This window comes from Berghia stephanieae, chromosome 6 (genome assembly GCF_034508935.2).
Source record: "Berghia stephanieae isolate SIO BIC M18660-M18661 chromosome 6, UCSD_Bste_1.3, whole genome shotgun sequence".
Classification (NCBI taxonomy): domain Eukaryota; kingdom Metazoa; phylum Mollusca; class Gastropoda; order Nudibranchia; family Aeolidiidae; genus Berghia; species Berghia stephanieae.
The window spans coordinates 57,238,522-57,261,021 of record NC_088365.1 but is presented as its reverse complement, the minus strand read 5'-3'; the positions used below and the strand labels follow the sequence as shown (position 1 = coordinate 57,261,021).

The following is a 22,500-nucleotide window of genomic DNA, read 5'->3' as shown; positions in this document are numbered from 1 at the left end:
CTATTGTTCAGTAATTTTGCGGGATAGTTTAGGTTTAATTTGCAATTTCACGTTTCACAATATCTTATCTCATAATATACTATCAGGTAAAAGGAAGTGAAAAGTGATTGCTTTAGATGACACCATGGCTCAAGCTCATCCAAATCTTATCAAGAAACTGGTCGATTCCCTTCAAAATGACCTTCGGACGCTTTCTGCTGAATGTAAGCGGAAAAACCCTGAAGTAAAAGAGGTGAGTTTTTTCCTGTAATTGTTTGTAATTAAATACCATGTAAATAAAACATTGGCTGATAAAATGTCTCTCTAATTATTACTACCACCAAGTATGGAATCTTTATACCAGATACTTCGGTGTTAAATCTCTGTATAAAAAAAACTTTGCCTAGAATTATGTAAATGATAATTTTGTCAAGCCTACATTCTTTCATCACGGCCTATTTTAATTAAAACAAAATAATCAGCAAAAAAAAAAAAAATAAGCAAAACAACACTTTGATAGACTGAATGCTGGGATCATTTGGTGGAATATTTTACTCATAAGCAAACTATCTTGATTCAAAATCTTTATATTGTCTGTATTCATGCCGGCTGGGACCTCTGTCCATCCAGAAATGGTTTGACAGGCGAGCTTAAGTTAACGCTGACAGAGAATTACTTTTTATAGACTAAATAGAGGCTGTGTTACATTTGGATAGGTGTTATATCATGTTTTATCCTAGACCTTGACCTTTTTCGTATACTTTGTTTGAAAAATCAAACAGGTAGTAAAGGATAAATGCAATGTTATACATTGTTGGTGCTTGTTATTAATTAGTGACCAGAGACTCAAATGTACAAATTGGATTTTTTTATGGTTTTACTTTCTATTACAGAGTGCTGAAACAGTCCAGTTGAAGTTGAGAACTATATCTGCCAGGGAGAAAGACATTGTTGCAGGTAGAATTTTTATTTTTTTTCTCAATTCTTACTCGTGTGGTATTTGTTTATCCTCTTTCAGAAATTGGTTCATATATCAAGGGAAAGTGATTCTCAAACAACTTTCATAATTTTTTTCAAATCTACATTTTACTATTTGGAGCAAAAATCAAAATGAAAAAAAAAATCAAAACAGTTCGCCTTAGATAAACAAGATAGGAATAAGATTTGATTGATGACATTCTCATCAAGACAATTTTCATGAAAGGCTTTTTCAATCTCATTATATGATATTCCAATCTTTCTTATGATGAATGTAAGATTTGTTCATGATATTTGCGCTTTTCCCTCAATATTAACTTTTCATCTTCTAATATAGCAAAATACTTTTATTAGTTGAATTGACTTTCATCTGTCACCTCTAATATTTAAAAGAAAAATGTGTGTTTTCTTGTAAAAAGATATTTATATACTTTGATTAGCTGAGTTTGTTTTTATTCGCTATCTCTAACATTTAAAAAATGTGCTTTAAAAGAAGTGAGCTTTTATATAGCGCAATATCCACTTAATGTACTCAAATCGCTATACAAAACGGTACCTGAACAACAGTAACACGTAACATATAGAACAAGACATGATGCCTGTTATGTGATATTACAATATATTTAGACAGAGAGAATGCTGTTAATGACCAGGTTCCCATTTTACGCTTGAGTACGGTGAGAGAATGTGAGTAAAGAGCCTTTTCCATGTACTCATCTATGTGCCAAGCAAGGCTCGAACCCCGGACCTTGCGATACTGTTTAGCAGAGCGTTTTGGAATTTGGCATGCTAGAATCCAGCGAAATCTGGATTAGTTTTAACCTTCTGACTCTGTTCAATCCTTTATATCAGTTTTACAAGATACTAATTCATATTCATAACCTTAAACTCTAATTCAGGTCTGATTCCAGCAAGTGCAGATCTTGTACATCCATTCATTCTCGGATGTAACACGAAGAACCCCAAGTTATTGCCCCTATGCTTGGTCGCCATACAGAAACTCGTATCTAATGAGGCCATATCCACTGTGAGTAACTCTAAGGAGAAAACAGTTAATTCCCAAAATGGCCATTTTAGAGTAGTTTGTGTAATAACTGAAATTGAATTGCATTTTAACCCTAAAAACCAAGCAATAACTGAAATTGAATTGCATTTTAACTCTAAAAACCAAGCAAAGTAACAAACAAGAACTAAAATGCATATAGTTTTAAAACGCTGCGTTTTTTGTTTGTTTTTGTTTTTTTTTTCTTCTGAACATTACCATTGTTTAGTTTTCCTCCAAACGCTAGTTTCATTTATTCATTTATATTTTTTAAATGAACAATTAATTATGTGATGAATAATAGATTTTACTAAAGTTTGGAGACCATAATTGTTGATGTTTAATTAAAAAAGAATATGATTGAAATCATTTTGAAATATTACACACCTTCTCAATAAGGTAATAAGAGAGGCTGTTCGAGATTCTAAAAATTGAATTTAAAGTCTAAATTATGAAATTTTATTTAATTGAATTCACCCCTTTGAAATCAAGGAATGTCGTTCCTTAAATTACTCTAATGACCAATAATATGATTATTACCGTTTTCATTCTATATTCAAATTTACGGAATCTGGTCTCCCATGACAAAATACTGAATGGAGACAGTGAGTCACAAATATGACTGGTATTTTGTAAGATAAATATCTCGAAAAGTTTGATGTGCCTGACAAAGCAGAAAAAAAAAAATTAACGGTAAATAACCACCAAAATTTTAGCCTGCCTTTACTGGCAGTGTTGGTAGAGCATTTGCTTCACACACAAAAGGACCAAGATTGATCCAGAGTTAAGTCGAGATTTTTTTCTGACCCCACTGTCCACCCAGCTGTGATTGGGTAGTTTTGTCTGTAAGATCTAGTGGAAAGTACTTTGCAGTAGATTAGCATCCTATCCAAAGGGAAGCAAGCAATTGCTATTGCCCATTTCACGCTATGGATACCGGGATAAGCTCCAGCTCCATGGGCCCAATGACTCTGAAGGACCATTTTTTACTTGCAGTAGAGGCAGGCTGATTTTTAAAAGATGTTTTCGTTTTCTTTTCTTTTTCTTTCTGCATTCTCTGGCACTGTTTCATACACACTTTTTCAGATTTTGTAGAAAATTATATATAGTCAATAACGAGTTGTGTTGTATTCCATAGAAATGATTTTATTGTTTGACCAAATAAAGGTAACGAAATAAGGCAAATAAAATTCCAATCACCAATCCATCCACCAATCTTGTCAACAGATCAAAACATATCATCATCATCTTCATCTGCCGGCTTCACTCTAGTTCTGGGGCAAAATACCAAGTTAAAGATTATTTTTAACAGATTTTAAACTCACACTAATGTCTGATCCTTAATTTATCACTTATTGTATTTTATAGGCTGCTGCAGACAGCATCATCAATATGCTTTGGACCCTGATGGAGTCTGGTCTAGAGGAGCTGAAAGTATTACAGACTGCTATACTACTGATGACCATCAATTCTGTGGTACAACACCAATCATTGGCCAAGGTAGGGTATCAATCTACAATAATGCTCTAACAACTGAGCTATCCGGACCCCGATATAAAAAAAACAAAAAAACTGTACTAAAGTGGATACATTACTGCTTAAACTACAGAAGCCATATGTTTATAATGAGCTCAAAGCGCTTTACAAGGTGTCCCTGGTCAACAGAAACATTTAACATGTAGGACGGGACATACCGCCTAACAGGCGGTATTACAATTTTTCGGACAAAGACAACGCTGTTAACGGCCAGGTACTCATTTTACACCTGAGCACGGTGAGAGAATGTGAGTAAAGAGCCTTTTCCAAGGACTCAACTATGCGCCGCGTACGAGGCTCGAACCCAGGAACTTCCGATCCGAAAGCGAGTGTCATACCACTAGACCACATAGCCGCACGTTCATTTTAACTATTTTCCCAACTGACTTACTCAGCTTTTGTTGATGGAAGTGCACTTGAAGGTAGTTAATAGAAATCAAGTCTATGTACACTCACCAAATCATTCATAAGATTGTATTTTTCATTTAAATAAGAAGAAGCAACATGACAGTGTTCATTTCAAATGAGAGGAGAATTTTCAGTCTTTTTGTTGTGATTTATCTGTATCTGTAACCAAAACGATTTGATATCATTCTGCAAAGTTTAATTCTCATTTTGTTTTTTCCAATCTTGATCTTCAGGCACTTGTTCTGTGTTTCCGTCTCCACTTCACGAAGGATACCACCACAACTAATGCCGCGGCTGCAGGCATCAAACAGTTGGTGTCTGCTATCTTTGACCGTGTTGTTGCTGAGGATAAGCTACCCACTAATGGTTGGTGCCCACAGTCGTTAATTTATATTATTTCTGATAATGAAATACAATGCTGTTCACTTATTATCACTCTGTATTATATTTCATGTTCAACAATTGATATTTTTTGCATCATCATCGTTTCATTCGCCTGTGGTAATCAATAGCTATTTCATTCAGTGACCTAGAGCTAAGGTGGGAATTTGTTTGCGAGCAGCGGCATTTTTTGTGCATACCTTTTGAGTATGGAGCCGCTCGATTTGGTTTGCAACATGAAACAAAGCAATGAAACCTAGCTATCTTGTTTTGTGTGTGCATTAAACCACTTGCCAATCATGTAAAGTGAAACAGCTATACTCAGTTTAAAAAAAAGAAGTAGAAAAAAGAAAAGAATAATTTTTTTTTAAAAAGGACAAACCAGAAATGATGTAACTCTTTAAAGGCAGAATTTAATCTTACTTTGACTCAACAACAAATCCTACCGTTTTCATCAAATGGCAAGTAATGGCATGCGATCATAGGAAATTGAAGTTTTAGTCGTGATACTGTTACTGCTGTCTTGGTAGAAAGGTTTTTTTTTTTTTTATCCATTAAGAATAGTATTGATGAAAGAAAACTATTTCCCAAAAACAAAAATCAGCGTCGCTGTTAAGGTGTTGAAGCACCTGCACAGCAAGTATCGTGCAGCACTCTTTGTGACACTCCTATGTACTACGTCATCATTCGACTCATCATTTCTTTAATTTTCCCCCATGCCCCCTCCCTCCATCCCTTATCCCTCCAATCTCATGGTAAAACGAAACTTCATGCTCAGTTTATAAATTTGTTTCTCTCTCATTCAATTAAAAGCAAGACATCGGGTAGTGGTTGTCTCTAATGCTAAAAGATACATGTTCCTTTAAACCCAGCAGACTCATAGATACGAAACATCAATAGGTGAGTGATTGATGCAAAGCAAAACACAAGAAACTGCACAGTGTCATAAATAGGTGTCCGATGAGTATTACGTGTTATATATGAATGGCTAATATGATAGTTGGAGTATTGCTCACATTTAATTGTTTTAAACTTTAGGCAAAGCAAGCATTTTCAATGTTAACAGGCCTATAGGCTTTATTTTGTTGTTTACTATTGGAGGTGAATTGGCTTGAAAGCAGTACAGTTCGATTCAATACTTGATGTCTCATTTTGCAGCAAAGGCAATGCAATACCCAGCTTTGTCGGTGTCCTGTTACAGCTCTAGTCCCTATTATCCTTTGTAATAAAATATAAGAGTTCAAAAATGTTGTTCTTCTTCTCCTCACGAAACCCGATATATTTTGACTATCAATGATAATTCTTAATTCTCTTTTGAGTTCACCCTCATTGAAAATTGAACAAATTTGTTTGATTTTCCATGCATATGAACTCGAGAGAGTTAAGGTCTTGCTCAATTTGTTGTTGACAATTATATATATATATTTAACTCTTCCTTTATGGTGCATAATATTTACCAGTGTCTCAATTATCCAAGATGAATCCTTAAAGCTGTGAGCTTACTTATTCTCATCTCTACTTGTAGAAAATAGGGCATGAACAAATCTTCTCCAGGCTGTTCTCTCTTCTGCAGCAGTGTGTAAACCCATTTTGCTTCTTTCAAGAATACTGTTATTGAGCTTTTTATATAGCGCAATATCCACTAAATGTGCTCAAAGAGCTTTACAAGGGGTCCCTGGTCAACAGCGACATTTAACATTTAGGATGGGACATGATGCCTGTTAGGCGATGTAACAATTTTTTCGGACAGAGACAACGCTGCAAACGGCCAGGTACTCATTTTACACCTGAGTATGGTGAGAGAATGTGAGTAAAGATTCTTTTCCAAGGACTCAACTATGCGCCGAGTGAGGCTTGAACCCAGGACCTTCCGATCTGAAAGCGAGTGTCATACCACAAGACCACATAGCCGCGCAAATGCTGTTATAGTCTGCTCTTAATTTTCGCATTTCTAAAATGTGCATTTTTATTACAATTTTTTACCCCCCCCCCCCCCCCCCCCAACTCATCAATTCAACAGAACCCAAAGAAGAGGTGGACCTAGAAGAGTTGAAGGCTGGCAGCAGAACACCACCCAAATCTTTACGCCCTTGTGCTGGAGATGCTTACTTGCTTTTCCAGGTAGGTGAATCCAATCGTTCACATTAAGTGGAAAAATATGGGACTATAAATTGATTTATTTTAGTTGACTTTTACATGATTTTGTCTTATTTGATTTCTCCCCTATCAGTCGCTTATAATTGATAAATTATGTGAGTCTGGAAAAAAATAAACAAAAAAGTAAAAACAAAACAAAACTAAATAAAACAAAACAACATAAAAAAAAAGAAAAGAAAAGAAAAAGAAAACAGCAAAACAAAACAAAAGAAATCTGAACAAAACTAAATAAAACAAAACAACACAAAAAAAAAAGAAAAGAAAATAAAACAGCAAAACAAAACAAAAGAAATCTGAACAAAACTAAATAAAACAAAACAACACAAAAAAAAAAAAAAGAAAATAAAATAAAACAGCAAAACAAAACAAAAGAAATCTAAACAAATCAAAACAATTTGTCTTTAAATTCCAAGAAAACTCTGCTGAAATTGGTTTGAAGGACGTTTGAAGGACTTTTTACTTATTGGTGATGTTGATAGCAAGAACTGAGTGATAACAACGACTGATTTAACAATAAGATTTTTATAGGCTGATGAGTTTGCTACATTTACTGTAGTGGCACTGGGAACTCGTTCAAAATTTCCAACACAGGAGTTGAAGAATCTTATTTTATATCATGCTTTTTTGCTTATATCGGGGTTCCGATAGCTCAGTTGGTAGACCACTCACTTCACATGCAAAGGGATCGTGATCTATCCCTGGTGTAGTCAAGATTATTTTCTGCCCCCCCCCCCCCCCCCCCCGCCCTGTCCACCCAGCAGTGAATGGGTAGTGAGTCTGTTAGATTTTGCTGAAAGTACCTTGCGATAGACTAGCATCCTATCCAAAGGATAGCAAGCAATTGCTATTGTCCGTTTCACGCTATAGAAAAATGGGATAAACTCCAGCTCCATGGGCCATATGGCTCTGAAGGGCTACTTGTTATGCACTGTATTATTTTTGTTTACATGTATTATATATGATTTGTAAATATTTGAGTGTATTCCTCTGAGTGGGGACCTTTGCTCGTGTCTAGATGAGACTTTAGATGATCTCAAACTAAGTACTTTGATAGTGTGCTTTTGGAATCTACACCTGTTTCCTATATGAACCAATTCCCCTTTGTCTTACCTTTTCTTGAGTGCTTTGTCATTCTAGAACTTTTGACTGTTCCATTTTCTCCCTTTTTACTGGCGCTGATATGACATTAATGTGTTGCAAGCGCCGTAATACCCCTAAAAACAAACTAAACAAGGGCTACTTCTTTTTTTTTTTTTTTTTTGGTTTTTACTAACCTTCACCCTTTCAATACTCTTACTTCCATTCTCAGGACTTGTGCCAACTAGTGAATGCAGACCAGCCGTTTTGGCTGACGGGAATGACTGAGATGACTCGCACTTTTGGCTTAGAGTTGCTGGAGTCTGTGTTGATAAGTTATTCCAGCGTCTTCTCCAAGGTAAGCGATGATGAATAATCAAATGAATTGTCTGATGTTAAATCACTGGTCTAATGGTATGAGAGACTCTTCTACAGAGCAGTGTTTTGAGTCATGCTCTGAGTGGCATGCAGTTGAATCCTTGAATCCTTTTTTTTTGTGTCACATTCTGTTAACACACTCAGGTGTAGAATGAGTACTTAGCTAGCTTGTCGGGGTTGTCTCTTTAAAAAAAAAAGACTTTTGTTACAGGTGTGATGTCTCATCTTGCATGTTAAATGTTGCTGCTGGGTTTGGACCTCTTGTGAAGTGCTTTGAGTCCTTTTAATTCGCTATTTAAAAATTTGATTATTATTATTATTATTATTATTATTATTATTATTATTATTATTATTATTATTATTATTATTATTATTATTATTATTATTATTATTATTATTATTATTATCATTATTATTATGATTATTATTATTATTATTATTATTATTATTATTATTATTATTATTATTATTATTATTATTATTATCATCATCATCATGGTTATCATCATCATCATCATCATTATCGTCATGATCATCATCATCATCATCATTGTCATCATCATCATCATCATCATCATCATCATCATCATCATCATCATCATCATCAACATCATCATTATCATCATCATAAATGTTTTGTTTTTCTTCCCAAAATCCCAGCACCAAGAATTCAGTTTCATGCTGAAAGAGCGCGTGTGCCCACTGGTCATCAAGCTGTTTTCTCCCAGCCTCAAGTACCGTCAGGGTCTCCCACCGGCCCCATCACCGGCTCCTGTGGAAAAGCCCTTCTTCCCCATCGTCATGCGTCTGCTGAGAATTGTAGCCATCTTGATTAAAACATACTATTCATTGCTGGTGAGATTGTCATATTCGCTCTTAGTATATACAAGCAGTAGAGTTCGCATAAAGTCGACACTCTTAAAGTCAACTCATACTTAAACCTCTCCTTACCAACTATAAGAAAATCGTCATATTCGTTTCGATACAACCAACAATGTTCTCATTCTGATTTCTCTTATACATCACAAAATTAAAAGTAATGCTTTGATTACAGCTATAAATACTAAACACTGTTGTAAGCTCATTGATACTTTGTTGTTTGAGTAAGAAAGTCTATTTTTTGTGTTGGATGGGAGAGAATTTTCGGGGGAAATTTTAAAAATAGTTAGTAAGGAGAGAGTTAAATTAACACCTCTTGTTAGTCCCAAATTTTCTGTTCTTTATCTAAATGTGTTACATTGATAATAGATATAAAATTAACTTTTCTTGAAGTCAACCAATCGTTATGGTCTGGTGGTGTTGACTTAGAGATGTGACAAAGGAGAAGAATTCTTTTTGCAATGAATAAAAATAAAAATTTGCACTTTCAAAACAAAAATTATGTGCAGATATAAAATGAGCCATTAATTGCAGCTCAGACACATCTAGTTTTTAAAGTCTATATTTAAAAAAAGAATTAATATTACCTATGCCTTAATTAAAAATGATTTATTGGTTTATAAGTGGTAAAACAGATGTAGATATCAGACAATTGGGATAGTTTTGACATCCTGAAGTACGGGTAAGGGCTAAAATGACAACTGTACAAATGATTACATGATTTTATAGAATTATCAGCAGAAAAAAATATCAAGAAGTAAAATGTAAACCAGACAGTCGGGGTATCAAACATTTATTTTCCTCCATCTAATATTGACAGTTATCTTACCTAATTTTCCCCAAATACATCCCGTTTATGGTACAACTTATATACTGGTATCAAGCTTCTGAGCAATATTGAGACATGTTTAGATGTACTTCAGACTACGAACACATTTTTGCAGGTCTGATAATCAATGGCAATTATGAGCTTGATTAAACAGTGTTGCAATGGACAATATCTTTCGTTGGTTTTATATTATTTCCATTACAACAATGAGACCATAATGAATTGGGTTGTCAGACCTGCCAATATGTATATGTTGACTACAGACTATAAGAAAGTACCACCCACTTTTCCTTTTCTTTTCTTTTCTTTTTAAAAAAAATATGTATATTGACGATAGTACTTAGCGTGGCTGAAATAGTTATTTGATGTGAAGAAGAAGAGGAGAAAAGAAATCTGATATCTGGCTCTTAATCACTATGGCATTCTTAATTGAAAAATTGTGATCCATATTGCTTGAATCTGGTATTCTGTTGGATTGAAAACTGCATTTAAAGTAAAAACTAATCAGAAATATGACTTTTCAAATCATCACACTTCAAGAAACAACATTCATTATCCTGTCTAAAGGGGACAAATTTAATCCTAGTGTCATCTATTTTTCTATAGATAATATGCACTTGGCTAAGACGCTCAAAACATTGCCATGTGGAAGTATAACGGACCAACTCACTAAACTCTGTGTAACCATGAACTTTTATAGTCTGGATAATGCAGCTAAGTGAGAATTACTCATAAACGTGAATGGCAAAAAACAATAACAAAGACCCAAGTGATGTCAACCTCATTCTATCTATAAACTCAATTATTAACATATAAAACACTCCGACAGAATGTTGTTTCAGGGCAATAATCATAAAATATTTTTCTTTTTCTCTTGTGACCCATACCAGACAACCGAGTGTGAGATATTTCTGTCCCTGCTAGTCAAGTTCCTGGAACCAGAGAAGCCTCTGTGGCAACGATGTTTGTCCCTTGAAGTCATGCATCGACTGTCTGTACAGATAGAACTGGTCAAGTAAGGCATATTAGAGTTTATATATGAGATGTCAAAGTGTTTCATAATAAAAGTATTAAGCTGAATTAGCGGGAAATTTAAAAGGTAGCTTGTGCTTGTGGCCAGCTGTGAAAGGAAAGAGATGGAAAAGGATTCGCATATCTTGAGGAGAGAGAGAGGTAAATAATAACTGTAGAAGCACTAGGGTGATCTTCTCCAGATAACAGGATGGAGAGAGGAGTAAAAACAACTTTGCAAAGAATGGCTGAAATTTAAAAAGCTGAAGTTGGATGACAATTTTGACAAAGAACCAGCATGGAGTCAAAGACTATAGAAAATTGATGGAAACTATCAAGGCTTTTATTTAAAAATTCTGAACGATATAACTTGAAGTAAGGCAAAAGGAATTCAAGCACCCAGGACCTTTATGGTTATGGAAAAATTATTATCTGCCAAATCTCAATTTGATCTAATTACCAAATCAGTAGATGGTCAGGTGTTAAATTGATTCAATATGAAGTGAATTCTGTGGGACCAACATCTGATATGTGTTTAAAATTGAACCAGATTTCTTGAGATGCTCCTAAAATTGAGTGATATAGGTGTTAAATGAATTATTTGTGTATTAATATTGCCATCAATCATATTTACTTTTTATTACATGTTTGAAATTGCCGTAAGGACTGAGCTAGTAATCAGGAATGAATTTAAACATTATTTAGCTATTAAGACTGTGTACATGTTAACATTACAGAATTTTTTGCCAATGTTATATAAAAATGATTTAGGTATTAAGGTTATGTACATTTTAACATTACGGGAGTTTTTACCAATGTTATAAAAGTGATTTAGGTATTTAGGTTATATACATTTTAACATTACAGAAGTTTTTGCCAATGTTATATAAGTGATTTAGCTATTAAGGTAATGTCCATTTTAACATTACAGAAGTTTTTGCCTATGTTATAAAAGTGATTTAGCTATTTAGGTTATGTACATTTTAACATTACAGAAGTTTTTGCCAATGTTATAAAAGTGATTTAACTATTTAGGTTATGTACATTTTAACATTACAGAAGTTTTTGCCAATGTTATAAAAGTGATTTAGCTATTTAGGTTATGTACATTTTAACATTACAGAAGTTTTTGCCAATGTTATAAAAGTGATTTAGCTATTTAGGTTATGTACATTTTAACATTACAGAAGTTTTTGCCAATGTTATGACATGAAGCCTCACTCCACCAAGATTTTCCGGGACATGGTCAATGCTCTAGGCGCCTTCATACAGTCACAGTTCATGAACCCCCCTGGAGGTCCTGCTGCTCAACCTGGTGAGTCGTTTTACTAATGGTGAATAATGCATTTCTTGTACTTCTTTCTTTAGCCTCATTTTATTATCGATATTTGCAAACCTGTTACATCTTTTATAATAATAATAATGATAATAATAATAATAATAATAATAATAATAATAATAATAAAAATATAATAATAATAATCATGATAATAATAATAATAATGATAATAATAATAATAATAATAATAATAATAATAATAATAATAATAATAATAATAATAATAATAATAATAATAATAATAATAAAATAATAATGATGATATTAATAATAATAATAGTATTAATAATAATTAATAATAATAATAATAATAATAATAATAATAATAATAATAATAATAATAATATAATTATTATTAATAATAATAATAATAATAATAATAATAATAATAATAATAATAATAATAATAATAATAATAATGGTAATAATAATAATAATAACAATAATAATAATAATAATAAAATAATAATAATAATAATAATAATAATAATAATAATAATAATAATAATAATGATAATAATAATATTAATAATGATAATAATAATAATTATAATAATGATGATGATAATAATATAATAATAATAATAATAATAATAATAATAATAATAATAATAATAATAATAATAATAATGATGATGATGATGATGATGATGATGATGATGATGATGTGATGATGATGATGATGATGATGATGATGATGATGATGATGATGATGATGATGATGATAATAATAATAATTATAATAATAATATTTATAATAATAATAATAATTATAATAATAATAATAATAATAATAATAATAATAATAATAATAATAATAATAATAATAATAATAATAATTATAATAATAATAATAATAATAATAATAATAATAATAATAATAATAATAATAATAATAATAATAATAATAATAATAATAATAATAATCATCATCATCATGATAATAAGACTATTAGGTATTTCCGTGCAAGGAAAAAAATGATTATAATGGTCAGTTTAATAACAGATTTTAATACCTCCCAAAAAAGCTCTCAATGGGAATTAAAAACCATGTTTTAGATTTTAAAAGTTTGTTCTGAAGAGTTTGCAAGACTTTTAGGTATTCCGGTGAAAGGAAAAAAGGATTGTAATAAGTTAGTCAAATAAAAGATCAAGGGTTTAGCAACCAAAATAATTAAGAAAAAAGAGAGCATCAAAGGATCCCACTATGCATCAGTCAAGTCTGTCTCTTCCATTCTCTCCTTCCTCAGCCCTCAAGAACTCCAAATCTCTCATTCAACAACCATCCACACATATTGAGGCTTCCTATTTATGTTTTCCCCAACATGTATATGTAAATGTTGCTGCTCAAGGCTCGAAGAAATAAATAATAATGTGAAGTTGAATGTAAGCTTCAATTTAATTACATAAACAGATTAAATGAACGTTTCGGGTTTCCCCAACATGTATAAAGACTTGAAACAGAAGTATCAAAATATTGCTATTTGTTTTTATTTTCAGGTTCAAAAGTACCAGACACCCAAGGCACCCCTCCTGCCATGGTTGGGGGTATGGCAGTTGGTGGAGGTGTCAGTCCTCAGCCAGCTTTCATGTACAGGGGGATATGGTTGCCTCTTATCACCAACATTCCCTATGGAGGGGCCAAATATGGATTGTAAGTAGCTTCCCTTTTTTCTCAGTTTTTTCTTTTCAATATCGTATTTTGACATAAATTATTTAAGTCATGTCCTTGTTCAGTTCTGCCTGAAATTGAAGGGGTAGTAGTAGTAGCGTATGGCTACACCTCCAAATGTATTTTATCAACCCAGCTTCTAAAGTCTTCCTCCACCCTAAGGATGGTTTCGTAGCCACCTTCAAGTTTAGTGACTGGACGGTGGAGGACGATGTGATCACTAGTCTCTGGGGTTGCCTGACATTTCTGGCAGGTATCACTGTTTCCAAGGGGTTAGTTCTATAAAGTGCTCAAGTTCGGCGTGGCCTATTCTATATGCGACTGAAGACAGTAATGATTTTATTAGTTGCTTTCCTGGGGACCCCTTGCAGTGTGCTGTGAACACATTGAGTGGATATTGTTCCATATAAAGTCTCATGTGTTACCCATGAAATGAACCAGCTGTAAATAGTTAGTTCAACTCAAAAATGACCAGAAATGGGAAATTTTACATTTTCTCACTATAAGGAAGTATATCTATTCTACTTAATAAGGCATAAAATATTAACCAGAGTCTTATCATTGTGTCAATAAATTCAATTTTAATCACTTACATTATCCCAACATAACATAACATCGCTTTGATGAAGAAAATTGAATTTAAAAATCAAAATGATCAGGAATAAGAAATTTAAGTTATTTTCTTATAAAGTTTAAGAGACAAAACTCACTCTCTTCAATGAAAACATTTACCTTAGCTCAAATTTTATAACTTTAGCTTAAGATTCTATTATTATCGTTGAATTCACATAGTATTGTAAGCGACAAGGTTCACAAAACTATTGTATCAGTAAAAAAGTATTGATACAGTGCATAGTATCGAGGGTTTTGACATACTTTCGTATGTGCTGTGCTAATATCATGATTTATCCTAAAATCACGAGTTATTTTATTAGATTCATACAAAATATATAGTTTAATATTAGTTTATATTTTATACATCATTAAAGTGACCAAATGTCGGTCAATGTTAGAATGTGAAATCAATGACGTTATATACTACAGGTTTATTCCAACATAAAAATGTTTAGAGGAGCTATGTGGTCTCGTGGTATGACACTTGCTTTCGGATCGGAAGGTCCTGGGTTCGAGCCTCGCTCACTGCATAGTTGAGTACTTGGAAAAGACTTTTTACTTTCATTTTCTCACCGTACTCAGGTGTAAAATGAGTACCTGGTTGTTAACAGAGTTGTCTCTGTCGGAAAAATTGTAATATCGCCTCACAGGCGTCATGTCTCGTTCTACATGTTAGGTGTTGCTGTTGGTCATGGACCCTTTGTAAAGCGCATTGGGAACATTTAGTGGATATTGCACAATATAAAAGCTCTAGAAAAAAATGATCAGTCACAGATTAAGTTTTTTTTTCTTTTTTTTTTTTTTTTTCCGCAGCTTGGAGTTGCTGGATAAACAGGAACCTCCAGCTGTACCAGATGGTCATGGGATATCTTTGGCCTTCCGTTGTCTGACAGAACTCACCAGGAGTGTGCAGATTCTTGTCATCGGAGAGACTGACAGTGGCATCCCAGATCCTGGGCCTCGCAAAGAAGTGGATGTCACAGAAACCTGTGAGTTTTAAAAATAATATAGTCTGATGTTACTTTCTACTTCCACATTTAGTGAAGTCAGAGTAAATTAGCAATGACTATCCCGCACAAATCTTTGGGCCTCTTTTTCGCTTACGAAGTGCCCGAATTCGCGTCAAAATATGGGACGAAGCCGTTTCGTATATGCTATTTTAAAAAAATAATTACGACGCTGTTTATTGATGAATATGACTGAAAGTTGGCACACAGTTAGAAAAAAGGTCATTTTAGATTATGTCAAGCGACAAAACTCGTGCGATTACCAGAAAAGCGTTAAAAATAGATTTTTACTCTTTGGAGTAAAATATTTCTAAAACTACCGGGCGTGGAGGTTTTGTCGCTGACAAGGTAATACATGAACATTTCTTCTTTTTGGTTGTAAAATTTCATATGAATATGACGAGTACTTTTCCTGTATTTTACAAAACACCATCCTAATTTGCTCTTCAAGTTTCAATCTTTTAATCCACTTATTACGCAAGATACAACCAAAGGTCGAAAAAAAAAATGCCGGAAAAGCGTCCCATATTTTCGCGTTTTTTTCCTCTTTGCGGGTCATCCAAATAAATGACACCTTTGAAACTGCATAACTTGTTTATTTATGAATGGATTTTCAAAATTCAAAAATATTTTTACTCAGTGGAGATAGGGCTTTGATTTTAGACAAAAATTTTCCTCAAAAAGAGAAAAAAACATTTTTCATAGTCATTGCTAGAGTAAATCATTCCCTCGTTTCTTCAACGAAACAGGATCTGATGTCTACACTTAATATGATTTAATTGTGTGCCCAATAGACTATAGCTTTCTTTTTGAAAAATTTCATTTTAAAATCTGAATCACATTGAGAGCCAATATCATTTTTATTATTATTTTTCTTCTTCTTCTTCTTCTTCTTCTTCTTCTTCTTCTTCTTCTTCTTCTTCTTCTTCTTCTTCTTCTTCTTCTTCTTCTTCTTCTTCTTCTTCTTCTTCCTTCTTCTTCTTCTTCTTCTTCTTCTTCTTCTTCTTCTTCTTCTTCTTCTTCTTCTTCTTCTTCTTCTTCTTCTTCTTCTTCTTCTTCTTCTTCTTCTTCTTCTTCTTCTTCTTCTTACTGTTATTATTATTATTATTATTATTATTATTATTATTATTATTATTATTATTATTTATTATTATTATTTATTATTATTATTATTATTATTATTATTATTATTATTATTATTTATTATTACTGTTATTATTATTATTATTATTATTATTATTATTATTATTATTATTATTATTATTATTATTATTATTATTATTATTATTATTTATATTATTATTATATTATACTATTATATGATGAGACGGTATGTCTTATTTTTCCTAATTATTTCGGACAATCATAAATAGAATACGTTTGTTTTCTTTCAAAATAGCCGAGGAAGATGGCCAGCTCCATGTCCAGCTAATTAATTCGTCCTGGTGTGGAATGTTGGCGGCTTTGTCCCTCTTGCTAGATGCTAGGTGAGGTTTTTTTTATCCATTATTATGAAGCATGTCAACAATTGATAATTCAATATAATAATCTGCATATTGATACATCATAATGTTATCATCTATCTTGTCTTGTTTTTTTTTATGCACCGTATGAGTAACGCACTCTGCCTAATACTGATACTTAAAGATTTGTTGAATGCAAACGTGTATATAATGTGAAGTTCATATAATACAGGCAAAGATAGAATAATAATTAAAAAAAAGAATTGAATAAAATTTTTAAAAAGAGACAAAACCACAAATAAATACCAAAAATGAATAAATAATAATTTAACAAAGCATCTACAACCCCCCCCCCCCCCCCCCAAAAAAAAAAAAGAAAAGAAAAGAAGGAGTTGAATGAAACAAACAATCAGAACATTAGTGATCAGCAATAAATGTGTCAGTTTGAAGAGGGTAATGGATTTCATTAACTTGAAAATATGTTTTTTAAACTTAACGTTTGTTTAACTTTCTTATTATTTCTTTTTATAAAGCTTGTTTTAGTCTATAAATTTCAATATTTAGTATGGAGTTTTAATTGTCTTAAATTGGGGTTGGTTTTATCGAGGAGATGATTGTATTAGGCAGAATGCAGTATGTGTGGTATGATTCGCCCAGTCAGCAAGCATATTGCCGATATTATTTTTCGTAGCCTTCACAGTAATAAATTTTTGCTCATTTCTATACTATATAAAATAATCGATTATTTCTCTTTTCTCTCTCCTTTAAAAATCTCTCTTCATTTCTATGTCCCTTTTCATTTGTAATATCATATTATTTGGTTTGATATGATTTTTCATTGTCTTACAAATTCCATGCTACTGCTACTACTGCTACTACAAATACTACTACTGATGCTGCTACAGCTACCATTACTACTGCTACTGTCATATCATCCTCCTCCTCCTCATCATCATCATTACCATTATGTTCAATATGACATAAATTATCCCCTAAATTGCACACTTGGACAACATAAATGATTGTTGTTAACATCGGGCGCTTGTTGGTCAGGTCACTTTTATTCCTTAATGCCTAGACTAAGGCAACTCTCAATGCTGTGATATAAGACAATTGTTTCAGTTTGGTCACCAGTATAATTAATGGCACAATTCTCTTTTCTTTCATACATTCAATATCAGGTTGACGTTTCTAAATTTAACTTTTTGTTTTTGTTTCTCGATTCCTTTGCATTCTATTGTTTATTTATTTATTTATTTTTTTGTTTTGTTTCAAAAGTTGTGAGGAATACTGTGGATTGCTTCGGTATGTTTGAACACACAAAAAAGCTTTTTCGTTTTTCTCCATATGACCTTTCAAGAAGCATTTTCCTATCATTATCGTGTTCTCAATATTTTATGAATTTTTTTTCTATTATAATACTCCACAAATATGATGCAATTTAAAAAAATCAACCTTTTATTTTACATAACAAAAGCATAGTTTTCGTGCTGTGATTTATATGCACCTGATTTTTAACTCAGTTTGGGCTTGTGGTGCATTATTTAGAATTATTTTTATTGCGATATTATCATTATTATTAATACTATTACCTATTTCTTTTCCTGTATATTTTAGTTCACAACTTTTAATTTTTCACTTATAAATACAACACATTCTAAATTTAAACTATGTGAGATATTTCTACAGATCATTTTACATAGAATATTATTCGTTGTCACTATCGTGGTCATTAAGATTTCTTGTGCAATAAATGTGAAGTCTGCATTGTAATGGACAACACAGCTCGCTTAAATATTAAATGGGTTCCACCCCTCGTTACGGGGGCACTAGCATTCTGTCTTGGAAATTGCTGACCTCCTCCCGTTACTACAAGACGTGCAGATTAAAATTTGAAGGTACTCCTTGGGACAAAGTAATATTTCTATATAAAAAAATAAGTATACAAACACTATGAAGGTGTGTGTGTGTTGTCATTCAAAGTAACATGTTCTTTGTTTACTGTTAGATGTAAAGTGTTTGGAGTGTTTTCATAAATTGCAGGTCAACAAGTAAATGAGAAATATACGTCATAAGGATTTTATTATTAATGAATACATAAAGGCACTTATTTTACTTATCCTCTTGATGCTTCAGTTGTGCATAAGGCTGACACAGTAGATCACCAACCATCACAGTCAGCTGCCTTCTTTGGCATCTGTCCTCATGTCCACTTCTAGGCCTTATTGTCACACTCCAGGGTCCTTCTCCTTTTCCTTATAGATAAAGTTAAAATTCCCTTTATTTACTTCACTGTTCGCTGCCATCTTTGACATCTGTCCCCACGTCTAGAGCTTCATGTCACTGTCACTTCAATGTGTTACCAGATAAAGATAAAATTCCCTTTATTTACTCCATTGTTCATTGCCATCTTTGACATCTGTCCCCACGTCTAGAGCTTCATGTCACTGTCACTTCAATGTGTTACCAGATAAAGATAAAATTCCCTTTATTTACTCCATTGTTCATTGCCATCTTTGACATCTGTCCCCACGTCTAGAGCTTCATGTCACTGTCACTTCAATGTGTTACCAGATAAAGATAAAATTCCCTTTATTTACTCCACTGTTCGCTGCCATCTTTGACATCTGTCCCCACGTCTAGAGCTTCATGTCACTGTCACTTCAATGTGTTACCAGATAAAGATAAAATTCCCTTTATTTACTCCATTGTTCATTGCCATCTTTGACATCTGTCCCCACGTCTAGAGCTTCATGTCACTGTCACTTCAATGTGTTACCAGATAAAGATAAAATTCCCTTTATTTACTCCACTGTTCATTGCCATCTTTGACATCTGTCCCCACGTCTGGAGCTTCATGTCACTGTCTCAGGGTCCTTCTCCACATTAAGATAAGATTCCTCTTATTAATTCCAATGGGGCATTGTATCTTTGTGGTGTATTTCAATGGAAGACTTGAATTATGTCAGGCATCAGCTGCAGTGCAACACCGCAAGTGGGCTAGGGTGAATTGACTTGTTTAGGTCACACAGTGCAGCAATTGGGAACTCAAACTTTGTATCTTCAGGGTACGAAGTAAAGTGAAAATGGAAGACTGAATTGCCTATGTCAGGCATCAGCTGCAGTGCAACACCGCAAGTGGGCTAGGGTAAAATGACTTGTTTAGGTCACACAGCGCCGCAAGTGGGAACTCAAACTCTGTATCTTCAGGGTACGAAGTGAAAAACAGCCTGTGGTGCCACGCCTAGGTTTGTGGGATCTGCCCAGGGGAAACCTAATTTGGACTACTTGTTCCTCAAATTAAACATAAACAATTGTACATTTTTCCAGTTTACATCTTGTAAATCATCTCTTTACGTTTGTCTTTTAAGTGCCATAATATTTTCTGTTTTCTACCATTTGAGTGTATCATTCTTTGAGCATCCATTACTGATACTAGAGTGAAACTTTAGGTTGTCTTACATTAGACACATTGGACATTTTGCTTCAATGTACTTCTTTGAACTAGTTTCCATTGTTAAAATTTTTCTTTTCTTTGGTGATTTCTTAGCCAATTTTGTGTATAGAGGACTGAAAAATTTAGAATATTATATTTCCTTTCTCTCTCTTTTTGGTGCTAATACTAATATGATCTAAATATGTGTTGAACGCCACTGAATGGATGAGAAAAAACAAAAAACAAACCTAAAACAATCATTCACCACTGCTAATAGCAATACTATTACAGATTACGATGTATTAATTAATATCCAGCAACATATCAGAATCATTACACAATAACGATGAAATGTTATCTGTGATATTTTGTAAAAAAAATTTTTTTCTTCTAAATTCTAGTTCCTTCTTGTTATTTAGTTATGTTAGTTTTGTCATATATAATTCATTAAGCTTACATTTATTAGATATTGTGTGTTTGTGTGTATGTGTGTGTTTGTGTGCCTGTTAATGTGAGTGCATTTGTATATGTATGTGTGTATGTATGTGTTTCACATGTAAGAAATCGTGTCCGTATGTGTGCCACAAAGAATGGGTTTTACACAATCACTGTTTCTGTTATGGTATGTGCTTTAAATTTAATGCTAATCACAGAGGGGCAAATATACGTTGAATAACTTTATCTTTTTTTACCGAATAAATTTGTAGTAGAGGAGAGCATAACCATAGTAGAAGAGAACAGAACCAAAACTCTTGACCTGATTCGGACAGTCCAAACAGTCATTCTTCAGAAAACAATGGCAGTGGATGCTAAATTTAGCAAACTACACATGTATTACTATCAATGATATGGGCTTAAGTAGAATACTCACCTTATCTACCCCCATAATTAGTCATACCAACAAAAAGAACTATCATCATCATCCATCGTGGTGTGTGCTCTTGAGCACGTTGCTGGTCAGCTGTCTCCACGAATCACGATCCTCTGCGGTGTGCATGAAATCGTGTGTTGCTTTTTAAGTCACATTTGACCATTCTTAGGTTATTTAGATAAGTCATTCTTTGTCTTCCTCTAGCTCTCTATGCGTGACCTTAAATGTTTATAGATTGATTGATTGAGATAATCTATTGAGAACTAATCACTCAACTGGAAGTCAATAACCAATAACAAATCACTGAGCAATGTTAACTTCATTCATGCTCTTGTTTGTAAACAGACATTTGTGTTTGAGAGTGTGCCATAAATCCCATGTTTTGATAGGTCAACAATCTACTGGTTAATCGGGTTCAACAGCCGTGACGTCACTTCCCTCGTAATGACGCATAGTAACTTAATAACTAGTTCTAAACTATCGTATCAATGGCGGACACGCAAAAACATTTATCCAGAGGTGAAAAACATTATAAATCTGCTCCTGCTTTGACTTGTTTACATTCTGGTCACATGACATGTGAAAAAGTTCTAGCCAGCATGAAGAATAAAACGTACTGATTTTCTTTGATTAGAACTCAACTGCTCGTTGCTGGGCGGACATGACATCAGACTAATGAATTCTATCGTCACCCTTCACTTGATTTTCTGTTGGATTATAGAGCACATAGTTGTCGGCTGGTGATATGTTGTATAAAGCACAGATATTTTCTTTCCTATAAATTATACTTAGTTTAACACGTAACTTAATACAAATGGTATTTGTTATAAGTGTTTTGAAAGACAATAATATATAGAGGTTTCGTTTAGATATTTTAATAATAATAATAAATCTTTATTGTCCTAAAAAAAGTGGCAATTTGTCATTTGGTTACACATTTATAACAATACAATATTGACATAGACACACTCACACAGCTGCACACTAGTAACATCGTAGTCATCGGAAAAAAAAAACCCAAAAAAAAAACAAAACAAACAAACAACAACAAAAAACAAACAAACAACAACCAAAAAAGAACAAAAAAAAAACCAAAACAAACAAAAGTAATCGGTAGTTGATTCTTTGATTAATTTTGTTCTTTTATTTTTGCTGAGCAACATATATTATTATTGGTCTTTGGTAGAAACAAAACATCTTTGGATTTCTATCCTTGTGAAACTAATAAGTATTCTAATGACAAAGACATTCCAATAAGTTTGATATCGTGATCATCTGAAACAAATGAATGGACCTCATTATTTATTTCTTAATTTGACGTGTTAGTTTAAGAAAAAAGGTATTATGATTTTTATCATCTTAAAATTACCATTAAAGTATTTCATCATCGTTGTTTTGTCTGTCTACGTAAGACATATTTCACAGATTTTCTTTCTCGTATT

The 22,500-nt window shown here is 32.8% G+C and overlaps 1 protein-coding gene across 1 annotated transcript in view; it reads left to right on the top strand.

Moving 5' to 3' along the window:
• Window positions 1-22,500, top strand: part of LOC144975323 (protein MON2 homolog) — a 497,118-nt gene that overhangs the window by 1,242 nt on the left and 473,376 nt on the right. The window contains exons 2-14 of the mRNA XM_078919294.1: window positions 87-232; window positions 873-936; window positions 1,857-1,984; window positions 3,368-3,499; window positions 4,177-4,309; window positions 6,345-6,445; window positions 7,791-7,916; window positions 8,597-8,791; window positions 10,535-10,659; window positions 11,843-11,970; window positions 13,495-13,648; window positions 15,095-15,270; window positions 16,688-16,775. Of these exons, the coding sequence (XP_078775420.1) occupies window positions 125-232; window positions 873-936; window positions 1,857-1,984; window positions 3,368-3,499; window positions 4,177-4,309; window positions 6,345-6,445; window positions 7,791-7,916; window positions 8,597-8,791; window positions 10,535-10,659; window positions 11,843-11,970; window positions 13,495-13,648; window positions 15,095-15,270; window positions 16,688-16,775 (1,658 nt within the window). The 5' untranslated portion in view covers window positions 87-124. The remainder of the gene's footprint in view (window positions 1-86; window positions 233-872; window positions 937-1,856; window positions 1,985-3,367; window positions 3,500-4,176; window positions 4,310-6,344; window positions 6,446-7,790; window positions 7,917-8,596; window positions 8,792-10,534; window positions 10,660-11,842; window positions 11,971-13,494; window positions 13,649-15,094; window positions 15,271-16,687; window positions 16,776-22,500) is intronic.